The following is a 21,131-nucleotide window of genomic DNA, read 5'->3' on the forward strand; positions in this document are numbered from 1 at the left end:
AAATCGCTGCAATTGTTTCTGTCCAGACCGAAACTGGCTTCACAGAGACCTTGTTTGTTAATATTCTGCTGTCTTCTATCCGACAGACAGCCTAGAGCTCTGACTGTGGAGCCGGGCAGATCCTTGTTAGCTGCACAGTATCAATAAGAGAACAGGAGTCCTTGTGGCACCTTAGAGACTAACACATTTATTCAAGCATAAGCTTTCGTGGGCTACAGCCCACTTCATCAGATGCCTAGACTGGAACATCTCGTGAGGAGATATATACTGTACACATACAGAGAAACTGAAATGGTGAAAGTTGCCTTACCAACTCTAAGAGGCTAATTAATTAAGCAGCGAAGAATCCTGTGGCATCTTATAGACTAACAGACGTTTTGGAGCATGAGCTTTCGTGGGTGAATACCCACTTCGTCGGATGCATGTCTTAATAATTAATTAAGATGAGCTATTATCAGCAGGATTGTCTTGTGGGCCACCTTGGCCTCCCCTCTTATAACACCCCTGTCAACTAAAGCGACTGGCTGAATGGAAAAATAACCACATGCTCTTCCTTCAGCTCCCTCTCCCACCAGCTCTGACTCTCCTTCAGCTGCAAAACCCAGGATGAATAAGTCAGCACCATGTGAGCAGCCAGCTCCCCCCTGGGCCAGGGGCCAGTTTGCAAACCTCTGGGTTAAGCCATCCACCCACCAAAGCAGGATTTTTTCTAATACTTTGTCCAACCTGGATTTTGAAGTCCCAACTATTTAGATCTCCACGATTCCCCTGTGAGATTGCTCCTCAGCTTCGCCCACCAGGAAGCACCTAGCCCTGGTTACACCCTGTGTAGATCCAGGGGCAGCTGACGCTAGTCACCAGGAGCTGCCCTTTGCTGAGGCAAGCTGGAGACGTGCACCAATGGCTAGTGGAAAAGGGAAAGCAGCAGTTACAGCTGATGGCTACGGAGGTACTGGAGAGAAAATGAGTGTTAATGGCAAAAAATAGACAGACTGGCTGGGATATGCCAACATTTCCAAGCAAAATGTCAAATTTTAAACAAAAAAACAAAACAAAAGGGGGGTTTCCATTAATATTCTGACCAAAGTTTCATCCTGTTCGTCTGTGAAATCGAGCAAGTGAGATGGTAGGAAATTTTCAACAACCTTTGTTGATCATTTCACATTTTAAACACACAAACACACAAACAAGCAAACAAACACACAAACAAACAAGGACTAAATTGGCATTAACATTTTCCCCAAAACAGTCAGCTCATTTTCTGAGCAGCTTCAAGAGAAAGTCAGCGAAAGACGAAGACAAAATGGAAGGAGAGAGAAAAGAAGGAGAGAAAGCTGAAGGCGGGAGAAAGAGGGAGAAGGAGAGAAAGCTGAAGGAGGGAAGAGAAGGAGAGAAAGCTGAAAGGAAAAGGCAAGCAGTGCCCATCCTACCTCCTGCGGGTCCACGGTGCAGTAGTGGTAGAGGTACTGGTTCATGTAGGCCCCGCCAGAGGAGTACATCTGGTTGCACATGGTCAGCATGGGGCTGTAGTAGTAGCTGCCTGTCATTTGCGCCCGGGGGTTGACACCCATGATGTAGACGATGGAGGCGATGAGCATGAGGAAGGCCAGGATGGCACACACCACGATGACTGCCAGGTAAAACCTGCGGGACCGGGCGCTGCTGGACTTTGTGACACTGGCCACGAAGAGCCCCAGCAGCGCGATGAAGCACAAGACCGACATGGAGATCATGAAGCCGCTGGCTGCCCGCGGGTTGGTCATCCCGCCATAGTAGCCTCCATAGCCGCCGTATCCGCCATAACCTCCATAGCCCCCGTAGCCCATCCCTCCTCCATAATAGCCAGACCCGTAGTAGCTGCCTAGCCCGCTCCCGTACATCCCCCCATAGCCGTAGCTGTATTCCCAGGCCAGCGTGGAGGCCACGCAGGCGAAGATGGTGATGCAGAGCAGGATGACCAGGGCCTCCAGGATCCTCACCACGCCGGGCGGAGAGTTCCACTTGTAAAAATACTGCGGCACATCCTCCACGTAGAAGGAGCCTGGTGGGGGGGAGTGGATGTCGTAGCCGTAGCCATCGCCGGGGGGGCCGTAGCCGGTGGGCGGGCTGGTGTAGGGCTTCTGGCTGTACATGGCGGAGGAAGGATCCGATGCAGGGCAGGCACCAGAGACCACAGCCTTAGAAACGCCTAGGTAGAGCAGCAGATAAAGAAGCTGGTCTAACAGGGTGGCCTGAGGGTGGGACAAGCCCAGGGGCAGGGGGTTCTAATCCTGGCTCTGCCACTGAAGCCTTGGGCTAGTCACTTACAAACTGCTCGAGCAAGGGGCATGAGGGCCATGTGTTTCCCTCTCCTGCCATCCGGCCTTGGGAGATGACTGCTGCAGAACCGGCCAGCCGGGGCAGCCAAAGCAGGGAGCTGTGAATATTCAGAGGACTTGCCATAGTTCTGACTGGACTTTCGCTGCCCTGCACTGTTTGCTTCAGCTCTGAGCTTCGCTCCCCACCTGCCCTGCCTCCTTTGCTTTCCAGGTAGCTGGTCTCCTCCAGACTAAGCCACTGCCACCCCCCAGGAAAAGTGGCATCGACATGCTGCTTGCTGCCACCTCTGCTTGGGGGTTATAGCCCTTCACCGGGGGTCACAGACCTTGGGCCTCTCTCATCTTATTTAAACTGTAAGTTCTGACCACTTCTGGCTTCATAGTTGTGCAGCACCTAGCACAGTAGGGCCCTATTCCTGGCTGGCTTTCAGACACTACCAGAATCACCACGGTTCATAGTAAGTCAATGGAAAATAAGGCCCAGGCCCCTTTGAAAATCTCAGTGTCCCCGTCTATAAATTAGGGGTGGTTTTATATATATAGATAAGTATATTAGAAAGATAGATAGATGGATGGATGGGGTGTATTCAGGGGGCCTGGGGCAAAGCAATTTCGGGGGCCCCTTTCATAAAAAAAATTGCAATATTATAGAATACTATATTCCAGTGGGGCCTTGGGCAAATTGCCCCACTTCCCCCCCTTATGGACGGCCCTGGGTGTATGGGGGTAGATAGATAGATAGATAGAAAGAAATCTACAGGTCTGTCGCATCTTAGGTGCATTTAACATGCGCGATTTTACATGGTTGGCAAAAACAAGACCTAGCAATAGGGTGTCTCAACCATTCACGGGCTGGGGAAAGGGCTTTCGGTGAGGCCAGGCAGGAACCAGGCAGTGCTTGGGGATGGGTGCAGCCTGCAAGTATGTGGCCATCTTCTCACTGACTCCAGCGGCCAAAGGAGGCATCACGCAGACCCCACTTTAAGTCCTGAGCAGCACAACTGATCTCTCCAGCTCAGAAAGGATTGAGCTTTACCCCCACGGTGGGGTGGAAGGGCTAAACTAGGGGGCTGGGCTTCCTCATGCTGCCAAGAGGTTCTTTAGGGGGACTGTCCAAACGGGACTTGCTTGGCTGATATCCCAGAATAGAAGTGGGCAAACGTTTTGGCCCGAGGACCACATCTGGGAACTATGGAAATTGTCTGGTGGGCTATGAATGCTCACGAAATTAGAGGTTGGGGTCTGGGGGGCAGGAGAGGGGTGAGGGCTCTGCTTGGGAGTGCAGGGTCTGGGGTGTGGCTGGGGATGAGAGGTTGGAGGTGCAGGAGAGTGCTCCGAGCTGGGACCGAGGGGTTCGGAGGATGGGAGGGGGATCAGAGCTGTGGCAGGGGGTTAGGGTGCGGAAGGGGGTCGGGGTGCAGGCTCTGAGCCATGCTTACCTCAAGGAGCTCCTGGAATCAGTGACATGGACCCCTTCCAGTCCTTCATGGAGGTGTGGCCAGGCGGCTCTACACCTGTCCCGTCCGCAGGCGCTGCCCCTGCAGTTTTCGTTGGCCGTGGTTCCTGGCTGATAGGAGCTGTGGGGATGGCACAGTGTGCAGAGCCCCTTGTCTGCCCCTGCGTGTAAGAGCCAGAGGGGGAACATGCCACTGCTTCCAGGAGCTATGTAGGGCCATGGGATGCAGAGCGCGGGGGCAAGCCCCCGACCGCACTGCCTGGCAAGAGCTCGAGGGCCGGATTAAAACGTATGCAGGGTGGGATGCAGCCCCCAGGTCGTAGTTTGCTCACCCCTGTCCCAGAATCATCTCCCTGAGCTAATCTTCCTCCTGGTCCCAGCCAGCCTCCTCCCTGAGCCCTCGGCAACATCTCCCCCATGCTGGGGCGAGACCCTTCTCCGCTGCAGAGACCAGAAAGCCCAGTCACCTCTATGGACTAATTGATGCACAACAAGCAAAGGCCGCGGGATCACACAGCCCCCCATGCCCCAGGCTATGCTCATCCCTGACACTAGGGAGTGCAATTCCCATTGACTTTGGCCCTCCGCCTTGCAAAGGATTCTCCTAGCTGAACTTTAGAATCCTTAGTATAAGTTTTTTTTAAAGCACATAAATGACTTAGGAGCCAAAGTCCCATTTTCAGAAGTCTCCAAAGTGCTGGGAATTGAGGGGGCCTGCTGATTTTCCAGGAGGATTGGGTTCCTAAGTCATATGGGATCTGAATTAAGTGGGGTGAGCAACCCCACGGTTAGCCTAGCCCTGGTGCGGGGTGGGCAGCCACACGACAAAGCCCTACCCAAGTGACTGTGCCTGCGTCTAGGACGCTGGGGGGCCCATCCTTGGGTCTTTGTCTGTCAGTAAGCTGAGCCATGGGGTGTTTTCCCTGTGGATTCTGGGAGACCTTGTCTGTTCTTCTAGGCGCATGGAGGAAATTGTGGGAAGGCCCTGGAGGACTGCCAGACTGGTGTCCTCACCACAAGTGGGTGGGTTACCAGCGGGTTAGCACTCTGCCCTAGAGGAGCCACCTAGCCCAGGGCGAAAGCCCCACTAAACTCAGGTTCCGAGGGTTGTGTGTGTGGATGGGAGCTGGGTTGGGACAATCCCTGAGCAAGAACTTGAGTAAACTTTGCAATGAGGACAGATCCACTTTGATGATTTTTGCCCCCTTTGCACTAGCTCCAGGCTCTGGTCCCAGCGTAAATCTGGAATAACTCTTCCAAATGCAGGTCTGATATATTGGTGCAAATCCTGAGAAACAGGCTCTCACATCCTCACAACCAACCAATTCAACCGCACTTTTATTTAAACCTCCCACAAAATTTACTCACTTGAATTTACTCCAGTTGCTTCAACCAAATAATGCAAAAGATTTTAAAAAATCACCAACAACTGAACTAACGTCATTTTGCTCAGACGCTTTGGTAACAAAATGCAAACTCCCAACCCCCCGCAGATTATATGTTTCTAAGAGAGATTATTTCTGCATGTTCCTATGCTATGGTGCTGGTATAAGTACCTCAGCAGACAGGAATGCCTTTCTATTGTGTCGTGCTACACGATCTGCCTTACATTCAGAGATTTTGGCAATTAATTCGTCTTGACTGCTAGTGGTAAATACGCCCAGTGGTCTGTGATGGGATGTTAGAGGGGGTGGGATCTGAGTTACTGCAGAGAATTCTTTCCTGGGTGCTGGCTGGTGAGTCTTGCCCACAGGCTCAGGGTTTAACCGATCGCCATATTTGGGGTGGGGAAGGAATTTTCCTCCAGGGCAGATTGGCAGAAGCCCTGGGGATTTTCGCCTTCTTCTGCAGCCTAGGGCAAGGGTCACTGGCTGGAAGATTCTCTGCACTTGAAATCTTTAAACCACGATTTGAGGACTTCAATAGCTCAGACACAGGTTTGTTGTGGGAGTGGGTGGGTGAGATTCTGTGGCCTGCATTGTGCAGGAGATCAGACATTATGATCATAACGGTCCCTTCTGACCTTAAAGTCTAAGATTCTACGATTCTATGATTTCAGTCAATCGGTTTTTCCCTATGTCTCCCGTACCCCCGCGCCCTGGTCTGTGCAGTAACAACACTGCTGAGTACTTCAAAGCATTTCCCAAGCATCGATTAATAACGGGACAAACAACAGAGGCTCAGACACAGAAATGCTTTTGTAACACAAACCTTATTAGTAAGAGAAAAAGGCCCGACCTTGCCGCTTTCGCACCAGTCAGTTTGGCCCAGGGAGGAGAACGCCTGTGTGCTGGTAGGTGACAGTTATCCGGTAAAGGGAGAATTTCACGTATTTACATTTACGGTTCCTCTGTGAGGGAGAGAAATGCCATTATCGCCATGGAGAACAAAGGCAGCTCAGAGAAACTGAGTCACTTACTCAAAGGGAGTCGCGGGCAGGCAGGGGATTGAACCCTGGCCTCCCAGGGAATGTCTACACTGCAAAAGACCCACAGCTGGTCCAGGGAGCCAACTTGAGCTCACCAGGCTTGCAGTGCAGGGCGATAAATCTGCCGTGTAGCCATCAGGCTGGTGCCCTGGGTCGGCGCCCCCCACAAGCGAGGGTCACTAATACATGGAAGACGTGGCTGCCGAGAATAATTACCCCAGGGATGAATTCACTGTGCTATATTTAAAGGGATACATACAAGCAAGGGGCAGGTTTGTTTATTTGGCCTCCTACAATTTTGGGGTAGCCACGTTTTAAATGCTCTTTTCTGTCCGCGCATTCCCCACAAAGTGCCCTTTAGGTCGGTTCGGCAGGCTCCGACTCGCAGTGTACGATTGTTCGCTGAACACAGGCCCCCAGGTTCCCGCGGGAACGGCCTGCTCTGCCCCTCACCCAACTTTTAATAACTGGCCTGTATAGTCTGGCAGAGGCTTAGCTGAAGAGAGCTTTGCCACTGGGTTCATTGTTTGCCCCGCAGAGCTGGAGGGGCAGAGGACACAGGGAAGGGCAAACAAACCTCCGAAGAATTCTTCTAAGCCTCACCTTGGATTTTTGGATCACTAGGAACGTGCAGGATCAATGATCCCTGCTGAATCCAGCCGTCCTGAACCACTGGAGACAGGATGGGAATGTTCAGGCTGGGGCCTCCACTCCGGCTGCAAGAGTTTCTGCCAATGCCACCTCCTCTCTTATTTCACCTGATTAAAAAGTCTCTGTTTTCCCAGGCCTGCAGCGGGGAAACGCACAGCAGCGCAGGACAGGGCAGGGTTTGCTCACCACACGCCCCTCATGGGTCTCCACCCGCCTGTCCCGGCACTAGCAAACAGTACGCTGCCCTCACACCCGCTGGGCTCTAGTCAGTCCTTTTAAAAACCAATCCCCCGTGTTTTTCTTTCCCCAAGAGAGCCCGCGATAAGGTTGGTGCTATGTTCTCGCTGCCAAACCTCCTTTCTTTGGCCAGGATTCAAGTTTCAAAGACAACAAAAGCTCCCAGGGCTTCTAAAAGCTGCAGTTCCAGTTTGATCCCAGATCCCAGAAAGAATTTCCAGACCCGGCGAAGTTGACTCCGACACCTAAGCCCTTTCTGCAAAGATTTTGCAACTCCACCTCTTTTCTCAACCGGGTTCTTTGAATTGCCCAAGATTTCTGTTTAACAAACGCCTTGTTTTATTCACTAAAGCCAGTTAAGCTTGTTTTCATTTCCTTCCTAGCTTTGTTACTCTAGAAGTAAACAAGAAAACTGAACAGCCCTATGAAACCCCCTTACAACAAACAAGGATTTAATGTTTGAAGGAAGTGGCTGGTAAACATTCAAGGTGTTCTGCATCGAAAGCGAACTCTCGAGACAGAGCTGTGTGAATTCAGTCCTCTGACCTCGCAAGAAGAATTTGCCTAGGCCAGAGCCTTAGCTAGCATTCATTACTATTGCTCCATTGGTGTCAGTGGGGCCAGACCCATAGCTGGCTGCAGGTTTATTGACACCAGCTGGGAATCTGGCCCCCTTAAGTTCAACAGAGCTTTAGACGACCCTGAAATGTACTGACACAAAAAGAACGGAGCACCTCTGCCCCGTGAAGCACTCAAACCCCCACTGCCTTACCTCAGTTTGCAGCTCTCTCCGGTGCCAGATGTGCTGGTCTCTGGTGCTTAGGATTATTGGTAAACGTGCCACTAATCAGCCTGGTGCTGCCTGCAGATGGGCCCCTGGCTCAGGGCTCCATTCCTGGAGCCACTGCCTTGAGAAGGGGGATGGCTGGGTTTCCTTTAAAAGCAGCTACCTGGGTCCCCCCTGTTTTCCTCCCCTCTTTGTTCATCTTAAAATGGCAGCCCAGGATTAATCATTACTAGGTGCACAATCATTAAAAACAACCCGCCAGCCGCCTCCTCCCGCTGTGGCCAGGCCGAAGAGAAAGCTTGTAACGGCAGGAACCTGGCACAGCTGGAGTAAAAAACTTGGCAGCAGCAGACCTAGCGCTTAAATCTCAGCTCCCTGTTCCACCGTGGATAATAAATCGCCTTGTGTGCAAGACTCTGATCAAAGCTTGCTGCGTGGCTGGTTCAACTTTAACTCCTTCCGTTTGTCCTGCACATGGACCCGCGGGGGAACAGCCCCCTATGCAAGGTTGAGCTGCCTCTCCCTGACTCGGTCAGGCCCAAGGGGTCCTGCCAAGCCGCAAGGATCCCAGCCCGGCACTTGGATTTTACTCCTCTTTAAGTCTCGCTCCCTCCTTCGAGTGTGCACCCCGGCCCTTTGTGGGTGCAATGAGTTTGTGGGGCCCTGGCCTTTGCAGTCAGAGGGTGTCTCAGCTGAACAGCCCACAGGGCTTGAAGTTAAACATGGGGCATGTTGGCAGGATTGGGGCCTTAACTAGCCCCAGATGCCTCGTTGTTTCCAATTTCTTGGAGGTGTTTTTTTTTTTTTTTTAAATAAAAAGCAGCTTTATAAGTTGGAAAAGAGCCTAAAGCCGGGTGTGTTGCAGTGACCGTGCAAATAGCAGGGACGCTCCGACCAGCTGCCTGCACCGGGATGGCTGTCAGTCAGGGCGCTCTGAAATTCTCCCTCTGCAGCTATCTTCCAGCGCTGGCCACTCGTGCACAAGCCACGGCTGCACCAGGGGAGCTCAGCATGGGTCTGTCTACACGGCCTTGTAAACCCAGGTTTTTCCAAGCCCATTCCCGAGTGTCCGCGCTGCATCGTAAACTTGGGTTTCAACTGCTGGGCCCAAGTTGCACAGCTGGGCTAACGGCTTGAGCTGCATCCACACAGCAACGTGACGGCTCGGACCCTAGTCACAACAGGACTCAGGCCCCAATCCGTCCCCCAGCAGGGTCCTAGCACCTGGGTCTTGCGTGGTTGCTGACCTGAGCCAGGCTGATGCGTGTAGCCAGAAGGCTCAAACCAGAATCAGCGCCTGGGCTTAGTGTGCAGTCTAGACGCACATGTCGTCTCACTCTGCTCCCCGTAGGCAACTGGTCTCTAGCGAGCTCCAGAAAAGGGATTTGTTTCAAGTCTGGGGTCTCTTGTGTTGTAGTTAACTGGTAAGCCAGCTGGGCAGGACCTGCTTGTGGCTGCGTGTTCGTGCACCGCCAAGGGCCATGGGGACCGGGACTCCAAGGCGCTACGGTAACACAGACAACAGGCAGATTTTGGGGGGGGGAAGAGTCACTTTGGTTGTGATTTCTCTCACCGAACCGAGGATTGTGGGAGAAGGTGAAACCCTAACGACCGTCAGACCTGCGACCTTCCCAGTAAGAGCATGAGCTTCCACAGCTGGGACTACGGAAGTAAATCCCCTGGGGGGAAGCTGGAGCAGAGTCTCATCCTCTGGGGGAAGCGGATGGGTCTCAGGATTCACGGTGAGCAGAGAGCTCCACTGATCTCCCACGTGATGCTGCTATGACCCACGGTGCTGTTAGCAGACAGCACGTGCAATAGCATCACCTTCCTCCTGCACCCCCCTTCAGGGACCCTCTCCAGGGGAATTCCAGCGCAGGGCAGGGCTGATCCTGCTGGCTCCAGGGATTTCACACACGGGCGGCCAGGTGTATTTTATTCAAAGGGGAAGCCGTCACTCCTTACAGACAGTTACGGGCACCCCCCAAAGCTCAGTTTTTGCTGCACAGATGAACGCTGCCCCCCTCTTCCGATGGCTGCTTTGCAGAGTAAGTGAACATGGCGATGAAGTCCTGTGCGTAAGAGGCAATCTCTGGCCTGCGTCCCCGCAGGGCCACTGAAAGCGGGTTCAGGTCCCAGTGAAAACATTTTTTGGGCCCCCCAGCAAGGGTGGACCGGCTAAACAGGGCTGCTGGGCCTCGGACCCCCTTCCGGACCGCTGGGCTCCGGGTAATTTGTACCATCTCCCCCCCTTCATTGGCCTTGCTCCCATGTTAAAGGAGTCAGGGTCCCAGTCTTGCCCCCACTGAAGTCAATGACCTCATTCAGACCAGTGCAAGTCCACTGTCTTCAGTGCCGTGACTCCCAATTTTACACTAGCATGAAATGAGCACAGAGCTAGGCCCAGGGGCATTTTATCCCGTCACAGCAGCTCCCTTCAGCCAGAAGCTTTGCCCAATTTCACAGCTTCTCCACAGGGGCCTCCTGGAGGCCGGGTCTGGATGCTGCTGACTGGAGCAGATGCGCGGTGCACCCCCATTCCCATGAGCAGGAACGATGCACCGCTCCCTGCCCCGCCTGAGACCCCAGTCCTCCCACCCCCAGCTTCAGTCCCACCTGGAGAGTGCACATCAGCACTGCTGGTTCCCAGTCTCAGCTGGTTCGGGGGCAGCACGGGGCAGGGATGGCGCCTGACCCACACATGACCCAGCGGGGGTGCGTGTGTAATGCACAGGAGGCCACAAGGCACAAGCAGCCCCATGGGTGCTGGAACTAGGGGTGCAGCCGCACTCCTGGCTTGGAATGGTTTCCATCAGACAGAGGGTTTACAGTTTAGTTCAATGACTCCCAGCACCCCCACTATACACATTGTTCCAGCCCCCCATGTCCTGTATCCTGCTCTCTTTCTGGCCAAGGTCCCCAGACATCAGCAAGCCCCAGAGCACGTCAGGGCTCGGGGCTGGGGTGTTGGGGACCAGCCCGGGGGCGGCATGGTGCCACCCCCCAGGTGTCAGGCTCAGAAGTAGATGGAGCCCTCCTTGGCTGTCCGGTCGTACTCCTGGATCTGCGCCTTGATGTGTGCAAGTTTCTTCTTCAGGTAGTCGCAGCGCTCCTGCTTCTCCAGGAAGGCGGGATCCTGCAGGGACAGGAGCACGGGTCCTTTGTCAGCATCACCACCGCTGGATCTGGGCTTCATCCCCTTTCCCCCCCCACAAACTGAGGAGCAGGGTCTCCAGGAGGATCCGAGATTTGCCCCACGCTCCCGACCCTGCGGAGAGCTGCGTAGCTGCTGGCAGCGACTGGGCCAAGTGGAAAGGCAGGGAGCGCTCCCACCTGAGGACGTTCCTTTGTACGGGGCCCGAGCTCTCGGCTGGGAAGGCCAGAGCCATTGCAGCTGCCCTGTTGTGAGCAGCCCCAGACAGGCCAAGAGCGAGCGATGGCACAAGACCACGTCAGCCAGTCTAGGGAGCCCAAGGGAATCACAGGTTCTAGCTGCACCCAGCAGCCTCCACAGAGAATCCCCGTTAGAGTCATTTGAACCCAGTCCTGGCTTTTCCATACCACAGGGGCTCCACAGCCGCACGCGTGGGAATGCCTGAGAGCCCCCGGTTGGCCAGAGGGGCCCTGCTTGTTTGGAAGAAGTCTTTGGCCAGCGATGCTCTGAGCACTGTTTAAGTGGGGACGCAGGCTGGATACATCTGCCCCAGGGGTCCCCAACGCAGAGCCCGTGGGCGCCATGGTGCCCGCTGGGCTGTCTAAGTGCGCCCGCGTACTGGCCAGCAGATGACCATCTGCCAAAACGCCACCGACAAGCTGCGTCATCCAGAGGCATCGCCGCTGAGATGCTGCCTATTTTCAGTGGTATTTCGGCGGTGCCGCCTCTGGATGACGCAGCTTGTCGGCGGCAGTTTGACAGCGACGCCTATTGACTTTGCAGCTTGTCGGCAGAATTTCGGTGGATGCTTGTCCGCCGCCACGGACCTCGGTGGCTCGTCGTCTGGTGCCTGCCAGACAAAAAAGGTTGGGGACCACTGATCTACACAAACTGCAACCACACCCTGTGATGGGGCGAGCTCCAGGCTGTACAGCGTTCCCGCGGAGTACTAGCCTCCCGCCCCTTGGCCTGCACAGTGTGCCCTAACTCACCCTCTTTTTCTGCCTGTATTCCTTCCAGATGTTGGAGACCCGGCTCTGTTCCTGCGGAGCAGAAAGCAGCAGGTGAAGGGGCCTGGCAGAGCTCTGCCGGGCAGCAGCAGGGAGCAGCCCCAGCAAGCCTGGCTCAGCAGCAGAGCTGGCAGGGAGCGGAAATTCCTTTGGCCAGAAGATTTGCAAACATTTTTCAGTTCGGAATTGGCACCTTTCACTTTGGCGAATCAGCGTTTTCCGACCGGAGACTGTGCCCCCGGAATGCTGCAGCCAGCTCCAGTAACCAGGGACTCCACCAACCCTCTGGGAATAGGGGGAGGACATCAGTCCCCCTTCAGCTGGGTGTCCAGCAGGATAACTTTGATAAGGGCCTGGCTGGGAAATGCTGCTGCTCTTTCGATCTGCCAACTGGGATCTCAGCTCCTGGAAAACCAGGAACTGTCCTGAACAATCCTCTGGGTCTTTGAATGTAGCTAGTAGAGAATGACTCAGGGAAAGCGTGGGGGGGGGGGAGGGGAGACACTGAATCAAGGTTTGGTTTATCGCTGCTAGAAGAAAGTGTGGGAAGAAATTCCTGCCTGGAGTAGGCCCCAGAAGGTCAGACTCGCTCATTAGCAGTGTCACCCACGCACCCGTGCAGCTCTGAAGCCGGCGTGTGGTAAATAACCAGACCTGCAAAGCCCGGAGTTGGCTTGGATCCCAGCAGAAAGAGCAGACGACCGGCTTCCCCTTTCCTCAATCAGCCCTGGGCGTCTGCTCCGAGTATTACTGAACCCAGTAGGAGCAATGTCGGTTCATGGGCCACAAGGCTTTGACTTGAACTGGCTTCCTCAAGGAAGCACCAGCGGAACCCGAAACACAAAGCTCGGTCGCTCCGCTCCCAAGGAAGTTTCCGGACGGCTCCGTCACAAGGGCGGCAGCGGCTCCTTTGTTGTTCCTGGTGGCTCAGTCGACCCTCTGCTGCTTCTAGCCTGACCAGTCTATGTCTTGGGCCAAATTGTTCTACCTGCTTCTGCTCTTGGTGGGTGCCCTACCTGTCTCCACAGCCCCTCCAGCCCTGGTCCTCTTTGCCAGCACTGCGAGAAAGGGGCCAAACAGTTCCAGTGGGTTTTTTGTGGGTTGTTCCTGTCCTAGTAGGAAATCAGCTGAGACCCATCAATTCATTCCACCAAACGTTCCCTACTGCTGAGCCAGGCAGGAGAGGAAGACGTTCCTGAGTGGTGAGAGGCCCCACATCCCAGCCCCTGCTCCAGCCTGCCTGTGCTGTGCCACCTCTGCTTAGCAACTGACCTTCTTGCTGGCCGTGCGACGAGGCAGCCGGCTCATCATGGCGTCCAACTCCTTGAACTTCTGCAGCGCTGCATGGACCTCGTAGTAGAGCTCCTTGTACTCCGCGTACTGGTCGTTGAAGACGGCCTTGTACTTCTCTCTCTCCTCGTGGCAGCAGATCCCCGGGTACTTCCTACCCAGCCCCAAGAGATTCACGGGGGGGAAAAGGACTCTGAGATAGGTGGCAAGGGATGGATCCGCAAATGGTGGGAAAATGTTAACTCATGTGGTGGGAGGAAATCAGGGGCTTATTAGGAAGGAAAATACCAGCAGAGCTGGGTGAGTGCTCTGATATTGTGTGTATTATAGTTGTATCTAGAGGCTCAAGGCCCCACTGTGTCAGGTGCTGCCGGGAGAGACCCTACTCCAAAGAGCTTAGTCTATGTAGACACAGGAAGGCTCATTCTCCCACTGGGGAACTGAGGTTCAGAGAGATGCAGTGATTTGCTCAAGATCACCTGGAAAGCCTGGGACAGAGGCAGGCATTGAACCCAGGTCACCTGGATCCCAGTCCGGTGCCTTAGTTGCCAGGTTAGAGAGTGCTGCATAAAGCCAGTGCTGCCTTTTCAGCCCCTGCATCCTCCTGGTAATGACCCACCAGCGCACAGCCCCAAGCCAGCCCTCGCCCGCTCCCGCAGCCAGGGACATGGACCGGGGGGATAGGTCGTTACTTACACAACATAGTCAGGGACGATGTGTGGCTTTGGGGTGTGCCCTGTCGGGATGGAGCAACTCAAGGCCCCTGATGCCTCGCCTTTCTCGGAGAACCCCAGTGGTTTGGTGATCTTCCCCGGGAGGCTCCCGGACGGCATCACCTCATCCTGGAAGACGATCCGCTTGCGTCTGGCTTGCAGGAGGACGGGGTTGTGCTTAAAGAGACAGAGGGGTGTGAGGCTCAGCAGCAATGTGACAACACTGGAATGGGTTCCCTAGGGAGGTGGTGGAATCTCCTTCCTTAGAGGTTTTTAAGGCCCAGTTTGACAAAGCCCCGGCTGGGCTGATTTAGTTGGGGATTGGGTCCTGCTTTGAGCAGGGGGTGGGACTAGATGACCCCCTGAGGTCCCTTCCAACCCTGATATTCTATGATTTAATCCACATAGACCTCAAAAGGTGAGCTCCTAGAGCCTGGGTTAACACCCCAGGCTCCATAGCCCACCTTCTTGAGAGCAGCCTCCAATCTCTAGGCATGGCCTCAGGGAGGGTTAGGCAAGCCCCAACCCCCCAGCCCCATGCAAAGGGCGAGGGCACAAAGGGGGTGTGATTGTAGCACCTGTAGATGCTGAGATCAGCGCTAGGTGGGTAACCATAGCAGGGGAGCTGCAGCAGCATACCCAGGACCTTGGGTAGGTACCTGAGCTAGTACGTCTGCAGGAGGGCAGTCACACACGTCCCGACGGCTGGGCAGAAATACCCTGAGAGAGGGAGGTTACTGCTGCACAGAGCCAGCGAGCTGTCAGCCGCACAGCCTGAGTGACAGCTGTCTCTGATGCAGCCCGGGCTGGAGACAGGTGGCTGGGCTGGAGGGAGGCTCCAGAAGGATGATTTGTGCATCTCTAGAAGGCTTCGGTTTGTGGATCCCCACTGGGATCCCACTGCACAGAACCATCTCCTGTTCCTACAGAGTTAATCCTGGAACCAATGTAACCGCCACTGTCCCCAATTTGGGGTTTGTCCCAACTTTTCCAGGACTCTCCGTCACAGCCTCACCCCACACAATGCAACCGCACATGGGGCTGGGGCGTAGGGCCAGGTTACTCACAGCCGTGGCACCCTTTAATAGCAGCTAGCCAGGCACGAGCTCCCCAGGGGAGCTCCCCAGCACAACCAACCCCCTGGCAGGCCTGGGTGGAGGGGGGGCAGTGGGGAGGCTGCAGGAGGGAGGGAGGGGTGTCAAAAGTAGCAGGGGGTGTGGCTTAGGTGGGCCTGCATTCTGCCTCCCGGCAATGCCCCGTACGGGCCTTTGACGCATGAGTGCAACCCGGCCCCTGTAGCCCTGGAATCGAGGAGGTACCTGCACGGGGCGAATCCTTCCCAGAGCCAAGAGAAGGCGCCGGCCTTGGGGGCAGGGAAGGGGGCAGAAGTGCTAGGAAGCTGCCTCCTCCTGCTCTGGGGCATGCTAGCGCCAGGACTCACTAGTGGTTCAAAGCCCTCCCGCTGCTTCCTCGCCATCTCGTGCCTCCACATCTTCAGACACACCAGCGCCCCGGCCAGGTAGAGCAGGGTGGTGATGAAGAGGAAGGTGATAGCTGCCACCTGGCCCCCTTCCACTCGGCAGAAGGCGGCTATGAGCGGGTTGCTGGCAAACAGGGAGTAGCAGAGGCCGCCGCGGTTCACGTCGTTGACATAGGCGATGGCCGCCCCCATGTAGAGGAGGAACATGATGATGTTGAGGGCGAACTCTGTCAGGGGCCACCAGTGGGAGTCGAGGAGGATGGTCCTATAGTACATGGTGACCCCCAGCCCCAAGAGGATGACCGTGACCAGCCACGCCAGGCTGGCCACCACCAGCACAAAGGGGGTCATGGGGCCGTAATAATTGTACCCATAGCTTCCCCCCAAAAGGCCGCCTGACATCAGGTTCCCGCCGTACAGGTTGTACCACTGGTAGTCCTTCTGGATGTAGGCACAGACACAAGCAAAGACCATGCCGCCAAAGAGCAGCTCCAGCCCGGCCATCAGCCGGAGCAGGCCTGGCCATGACTTCATGTAGGAGTACTTGAGGTTGTAGGCCTCCAGCTTCTCCTCGTAGCTCGGCAAGGCGGGTTGGCCCTGCTGGCTCCTGGGGGGAGACATCTCTGTCTCCTGGTTACATTCAGAGGGGCTGGACCAGGAGGGTTCCTGGAAACCGCTGCTGGAGCTGCCATTGCGGGCTGGCCCGCGGCGATCTGACAACGGACTTACGGGTGGGGAGCACTGGGTGGCGGTGTAGGCCAGCGGCAGGAACAGCTCGGGCTCTCGCCTCCATCTTTGGAAAAAGTTCTTCCACGACTGCGGGATAAAACGCCTGACGGGCTTCAAGGGAGAGGCCTCTTGGGTCTCTGAGCTGCGGGGGACGTCCCCGATGGGCGGCTGGGCTGGCAGGGGAGGCTCATGGGCGGAGGAATCGAAGGAGTCAGACAAGTTGCTCTTGCCAGGGTAGGACCTGCTGGATGCCCTGGTCCAGGCTTGTGAGGGCCACATTTGCCAGGAGGAATTTAGCGGGTCTCCATCCGACTCCACGATGGGCCGCCTCTTCTCCCTGGAGGAGGTAGAATTTGCCATGTGTCCAAGGAGTCACAGCATTTCAGTCTCTAGTCTCCTCAACACTGGTACTGGGGAGAGCTCTCCTCTCTGCGATCTGGCCAGGCCCCTGTTGGAGCGGGAGGGAAGAAACAGGGACAGGTTAACGCTGAGGTTCATGGGCTTTTTGCTACAAGCCCATTCGTTTATTCGTTACATCGGCAAATAAAATTCCCTTGGTGAGAGTTGGCATCCTGCTCTCTCGTTCCACTCTCCATTCCTGAGCAGCTGCCGTGGCCTCCTGGCCCTGTGATGGGCAGTGGGGTCTAGTGGCTAATGGCCAGGAGACTTGCGTTCTCAGGGCCGGCTCCAGGCACCAGCGCAGGAAGCGGGTGCTTGGGGCGGCCAAGGGGAAGGGGCGGCACGTCCGGGTCTTCGGTGGCAATTTGGCAGTGAGTCCCTCAGTCTCTCTCGGAGCAAAGGACCCGCTGCTGAATTGCTGCCAAAGAATGAAGCGGCACGGTAGAGCTGCCGCCGAAGTGCCGCCGATGGCAGCTTTATCTTTTTTTTTTCCTGCCTCGCTGCTTGGGGCAGCAAAAAAACTGGAGCAGGCCCTGTGCGTTCTTGTCCCCGCCCTGCCCAGGGGCTTTGGGTAAGTCATTGCCCATCTGTGTGCTTTGCTAGCCACCTTGTCTGGTTAGACTGAGCCCTTCACGGCAGGGACTGTCTCACGCTGGGTACGTACAGCGCAACGAGGCTGTGGTCTTGGTGTGCACCTTGGAGGGGTTCCTGAGCTGGGCTTCAAACCCAGCAACGCCCACGCTTGGACCACGGATTCCTCTCCTATAGCGTTGCCTTGGGCCTGTGGCTCGTTCCCCATCGGTCACTGCTCATTGATAAATGTTCAGCACCAAGGGAACAATCTGAACATAAAGAACATGACTGGCCATGCTGGGTTATCCCTAAGGGTGCTGAGTCTAGCCCTGTATCCTGTCTGCTGACAGCGGCCAATGCCAGGTGCCCCAGAGGGAATGAACAGAACAGGGAATCATCAAGTGATCCATCCCCTGTCGCCCATTCCCAGCTGCTGGCAAATGGAGACTGGGGACACCGTCCCTGCCCAGCCTGGCTAATAGCCACTGATGGACCTGTCCTCCGTGAACTTATCTAGTGCTTTTTTGATTGGCTTATGGTGACGTCACCGCCACTCTTACACTCCAATTCTTCCCCATCCGTTGGAATCAGCATTGGTAACCAGCCCCTTCAGCTCGGGTGCCCCAGGCACCCCCCGATTAATGCCACTCTTGGCTGGGCTGTACGGGGCAGCCCGTCAGGCCTTATTGCTGAACATAGAGAGAATTTCTTGGCTCTTTGGGATTGTTTTCAGCTCATCGCCCGAAGCTCAGGAGCCGCACAGTCTCTGTTGGACGCGAAAAGCAATTAGAGCAGTTCTGGGCTGGCGCAGCCAGCTCCCTCCTGGGCCTTCTTCCCAGCAAACAGCCACGCTGACCAGCGGCTTTCGTTGGCCATTTCGCTGCTGACCCGACACCGCCAAGCGCATCCGGTTCAGAAATAACAGCAGCAGCTAACAAAAGAAAGGCCGCCACGTCTAAGGAGAGTCCTCTCCCCTTCTCCAGACTGCTCCGGCTTTTTCATTTCTCACCCACTGTGGGCACCTGGCTCCGGAGCCCCTCCATAAAACCTGGGTTCTACTCAGGGACGTCCCCGGCTGGTTCTGGGGTGGGGATGTGGCTTTTCCCTTTGTACCAGAACAGCCACCCAGGCAAGGTGGGGTCCACAGACCCATGTTTACTAACGACACACAACACGCAAGGACTGATTACATCACACTGCCGGCCCGGCTGCCTTCTAGAACATGGTGAGCACCACTAGCTGGCTCACGAATGAGTTAAAGGGATACTACCCTCTGCACTCACCTGACTAATCCACTTGCAGTGCAGGGCTAACATCAAGGGGGGGGCGATCAGCACCCTATGGAAAAAGACACTAACAAGTCAAGTTCAAGTGAAGTTTGTGTGGGTGAAATACGGAGGGAACAAAGCCTTTGGCTGGGTTGGGGGATTGGCTTAGGGGTGTGAGTATCTGCTTGTTGAGCTAAAGGACGGGTCCATCTGCCCAGGGAGACTTTGTTCATCCGCAGGGTACAGTGAGACGGACCCCAGAAGTTTGGCGTTCCCATTTTCTATCTCTAGAGGGCCTGGGGGCGTTCACACTGGGGCTGGCTGGAAAACAAGGATTCTTGGGATTTGTTCCAGATTGGAAAAAAACCTGCAAGAACTTTGGTAATTTTTCATCCACAGACCCCCCCACCACCCCCACATACATGAGAGTGAGAAAGACACCCTCCCTCCACCCTCAGACTAGCCCAGTGGCCCAGGCACTCACACGGGTGAGCCAGGTTCAAGTCCCCACTCTGCCTGATTTGGAGTAAGGACTTGAGTGTCCCCGTCCGTCATCCCAGGTGAGTCCTGGCCCCTTGGCTGTCCCAGACCTGGGACGCCTTCCTGATGAATGGGCCGTCGGAGCCAACGCCTTCCCACCAGATGGTTCTGTTTTGATGAATTGGCATTTTCAAGTGGAAAAAAACATTTCATTGAAAAATCCCCCCCCAGCTCTAACTAGCGGGGATCTCGTCGGTTTCTCTAGGCAAAGCCAGCCACAGCTGGGCCGCCGCCCTGCCTTACCCTGGAGCACATGAAGTCCAGCAGGGAGCCGCACACCCCCTCCGACCTGGGGATTCTTGCACTGATGTGGCTGCGCTGTCCCAGCGGAGAGCAGGGCTCGCGCCCGGGGCCCACGTCTGCTTCCAGCAGTGGTGCTGCAGTCAGCGGAGTCGGCCCAGTGATATAGTGGGGAGTCAGGGCAGGGCCGGTTTGTAGGATCTGCACCAGCGGCAGGGTATCTTAGGCCACTCCAGCCTTCGCAGCGTGGCCACTAACTGCGCCTACGCTCAAGAGGGGAGGGCCCCCAGGATTGCCAACAGAAAACGGCGGGAGCCATTACCTGCCATTCCCTTGGGGGGACACGGGCTGCGGGGTACATGGGTTCATGGCTGAGCCTCACCCTCCTGCTGTCGTCCCGGCAAAGTCGGGGTGTTGTGAAGGTGTCCGGCCCAGCTGCTCCCCTGGGTGTGTTATTAGCCTCCAGTGTAATACAGCAAGTTAAACATTAACTGTGCCCAGCCGCCAGGCAGCCCCGTGTGCAGAGCCAGGGGCCCCTGAACGGCCAGATGATAAGCTCCACCCCTGGGGGGGGGTTCCAATGGAGCCCCCCCCTACTTCCCCGAAGGCGGGCGGCACTCTGCCCCAGGCTTTCCTGCCCATCAGCCTTCGTGGTAGCGGGGACAGGGCTACTACCAGCAAAAATAAAACCTGTGAGAGCTCTGTGCCTGCCAGCAGAGACTGGGGATTCCTATTGACCCCCCGACTGTTGGGCTGCCAACAGGATTCGAGCCTTCGAGCTTCAGCAACCCAGCGCAGACCTCTCTCCCACTGGAGCTAAAGGAGTAACTCCACGAACTGGCAGCAGTAGTAGGCTAGGACTGGGAGGCCAATAGTACGGTTATGAACAGCATGAGGGTGATCACTGCCCCTACTGGTTGGACTCAGCTGTGTACCATAGGCACTATATTGCTAGCAGCTAATGAAGATTTTCCTTTAAATCAAATGGTTGAGACTTGAGCCACTGGGCCAGAAGGACTGGCATCCACACAGCCTCAGGCCCAGCTCCGTCTCAGCACACCCTGCTGCACTATGCTTAAAGTGTTTCTCCAATCAATTAGGAGGGGCAGGATCATTCACCTTCCTGGGGCTGCAGCACGACCAGCCCCCCGCAGCTAATCAGATTTGGGCCGGGCCAACACAGAAAAACATTTCCCATTTGCTGGGTTGCTTTAAGCATTACACGTGGCACCTTTCTGGATCTTTAATTCTCCCCCACCCCCAAACTAAATCAGGCACACTTAACCCCTTCCGTGCCACTGCTCTATCCGCCCGCCCCTTTGTCGCACTTAGTATCACTGAATCTATAAACTTCTCTCTAGCCTGGCCGGGGTCCTAGCCTGGGGCTCACGGACAGATTTCAGGAGGCCATGACCACTCCCCATTTCTTTAAATGAGGCAGAGGGATGGGGTGCAGGACCCACTTTTTTCTGTTGTAATAGGAGGCCACAGCCAGCAGGAGGTGCTGTGCTGACAGCTACTTAACTTACCACACTGCATGTACCTAGGCTATCACCATGTGGGTCTTTGTCCCCCTCCGTTGGCTGCTCCACATACAGTCAGGGCTGGGGGGAGACTCATGAGCCCTTCTGGCTGAACTGGGCCGATGGGATTCTTAGTGCCAAGCCCAGAAGCCACGGCAAAGCCACTCCGTGCCAGGGAGACAGGTGCATTAGCAAGAGAGAGAGAGAGCAGCTTTCATTGGAGACACTGCAGGCACTGTGTCGGCATGAACCATTCACCCCCACCCCTTCTCTCAGGTCAGGTCAATGTTCCTCAATCTCCAGAGGGAGAAACTGAGGCACAGAGCGGGGCTGTG

At 55.6% G+C, this 21,131-nt stretch overlaps 2 protein-coding genes and 1 long non-coding RNA gene across 9 annotated transcripts in view; 1 reads left to right on the forward strand and 2 right to left on the reverse strand.

Moving 5' to 3' along the window:
- LOC115638526 (occludin-like) overlaps positions 1 to 7,946 on the reverse strand; it is a 26,575-nt gene extending 18,629 nt beyond the window's left edge. Inside the window, exons 1-4 of one of the 3 annotated variants that reach the window (XM_030540187.1) lie at positions 7,863 to 7,946; positions 6,806 to 6,960; positions 5,986 to 6,124; positions 1,431 to 2,188 (exon numbers count right to left, since the gene is read on the reverse strand). In XM_030540187.1, the coding sequence (XP_030396047.1) occupies positions 1,431 to 2,132 (702 nt within the window). In that variant the 5' untranslated portion in view covers positions 2,133 to 2,188; positions 5,986 to 6,124; positions 6,806 to 6,960; positions 7,863 to 7,946. Of the gene's footprint in view, positions 1 to 1,430; positions 2,189 to 3,757; positions 3,827 to 5,985; positions 6,125 to 6,805; positions 7,481 to 7,862 lie in introns of those variants that run through there. The other 2 variants (XM_030540188.1, XM_030540189.1) reach the window with 2 other exon arrangements.
- Positions 5,671 to 8,682, forward strand: LOC115638529. The gene is made up of 2 exons (XR_003997474.1): positions 5,671 to 5,711; positions 7,474 to 8,682. It is a non-coding gene; the product is annotated as an uncharacterized LOC115638529 (long non-coding RNA).
- A 951-nt stretch (positions 8,683 to 9,633) lies between these two features.
- Positions 9,634 to 19,739, reverse strand: OCEL1 (occludin/ELL domain containing 1). 5 transcript variants are annotated; one of them, XM_030540184.1, is made up of 6 exons: positions 19,656 to 19,739; positions 15,486 to 16,701; positions 14,028 to 14,221; positions 13,314 to 13,485; positions 12,024 to 12,074; positions 9,634 to 11,013 (listed from the first exon to the last, which is right to left on the reverse strand). In XM_030540184.1, exons 2-6 carry the CDS (start codon positions 16,611 to 16,613, stop codon positions 10,894 to 10,896), a joined length of 1,665 nt encoding a protein of 554 aa, XP_030396044.1. In that variant the 5' UTR covers positions 16,614 to 16,701; positions 19,656 to 19,739; the 3' UTR covers positions 9,634 to 10,893. The 5 variants fall into 5 exon arrangements, 4 of the variants coding, with proteins under 4 accessions (XP_030396044.1, XP_030396046.1, XP_030396045.1 ...); XM_030540186.1 differs by having other exon boundaries at positions 15,486 to 16,590; positions 19,656 to 19,733; XM_030540185.1 differs by lacking the exon at positions 19,656 to 19,739 and adding an exon at positions 19,277 to 19,372.
- Positions 19,740 to 21,131: the final 1,392 nt, after the last annotated feature.

Source organism: Gopherus evgoodei, chromosome 22 (genome assembly GCF_007399415.2).
Source record: "Gopherus evgoodei ecotype Sinaloan lineage chromosome 22, rGopEvg1_v1.p, whole genome shotgun sequence".
In the NCBI taxonomy this organism is placed as follows: domain Eukaryota; kingdom Metazoa; phylum Chordata; order Testudines; family Testudinidae; genus Gopherus; species Gopherus evgoodei.

Excerpts from the sequence above, each read along its gene's own strand:
- OCEL1 (XM_030540184.1), bottom strand. The coding sequence starts at position 16,613 with ATGGCAAATTCTACCTCCTCCAGGGAGAAGAGGCGGCCCATCGTGGAG. Across the intron at positions 13,486-14,027 it reads ATCGTCCCTGACTATGTTGT|GAAGTACCCGGGGATCTGCT; the intron begins GTAAGTAACGAC and ends GGGGCTGGGTAG. Across the intron at positions 11,014-12,023 it reads AATACAGGCAGAAAAAGAGG|GATCCCGCCTTCCTGGAGAA; the intron begins GTGAGTTAGGGC and ends CTGTCCCTGCAG.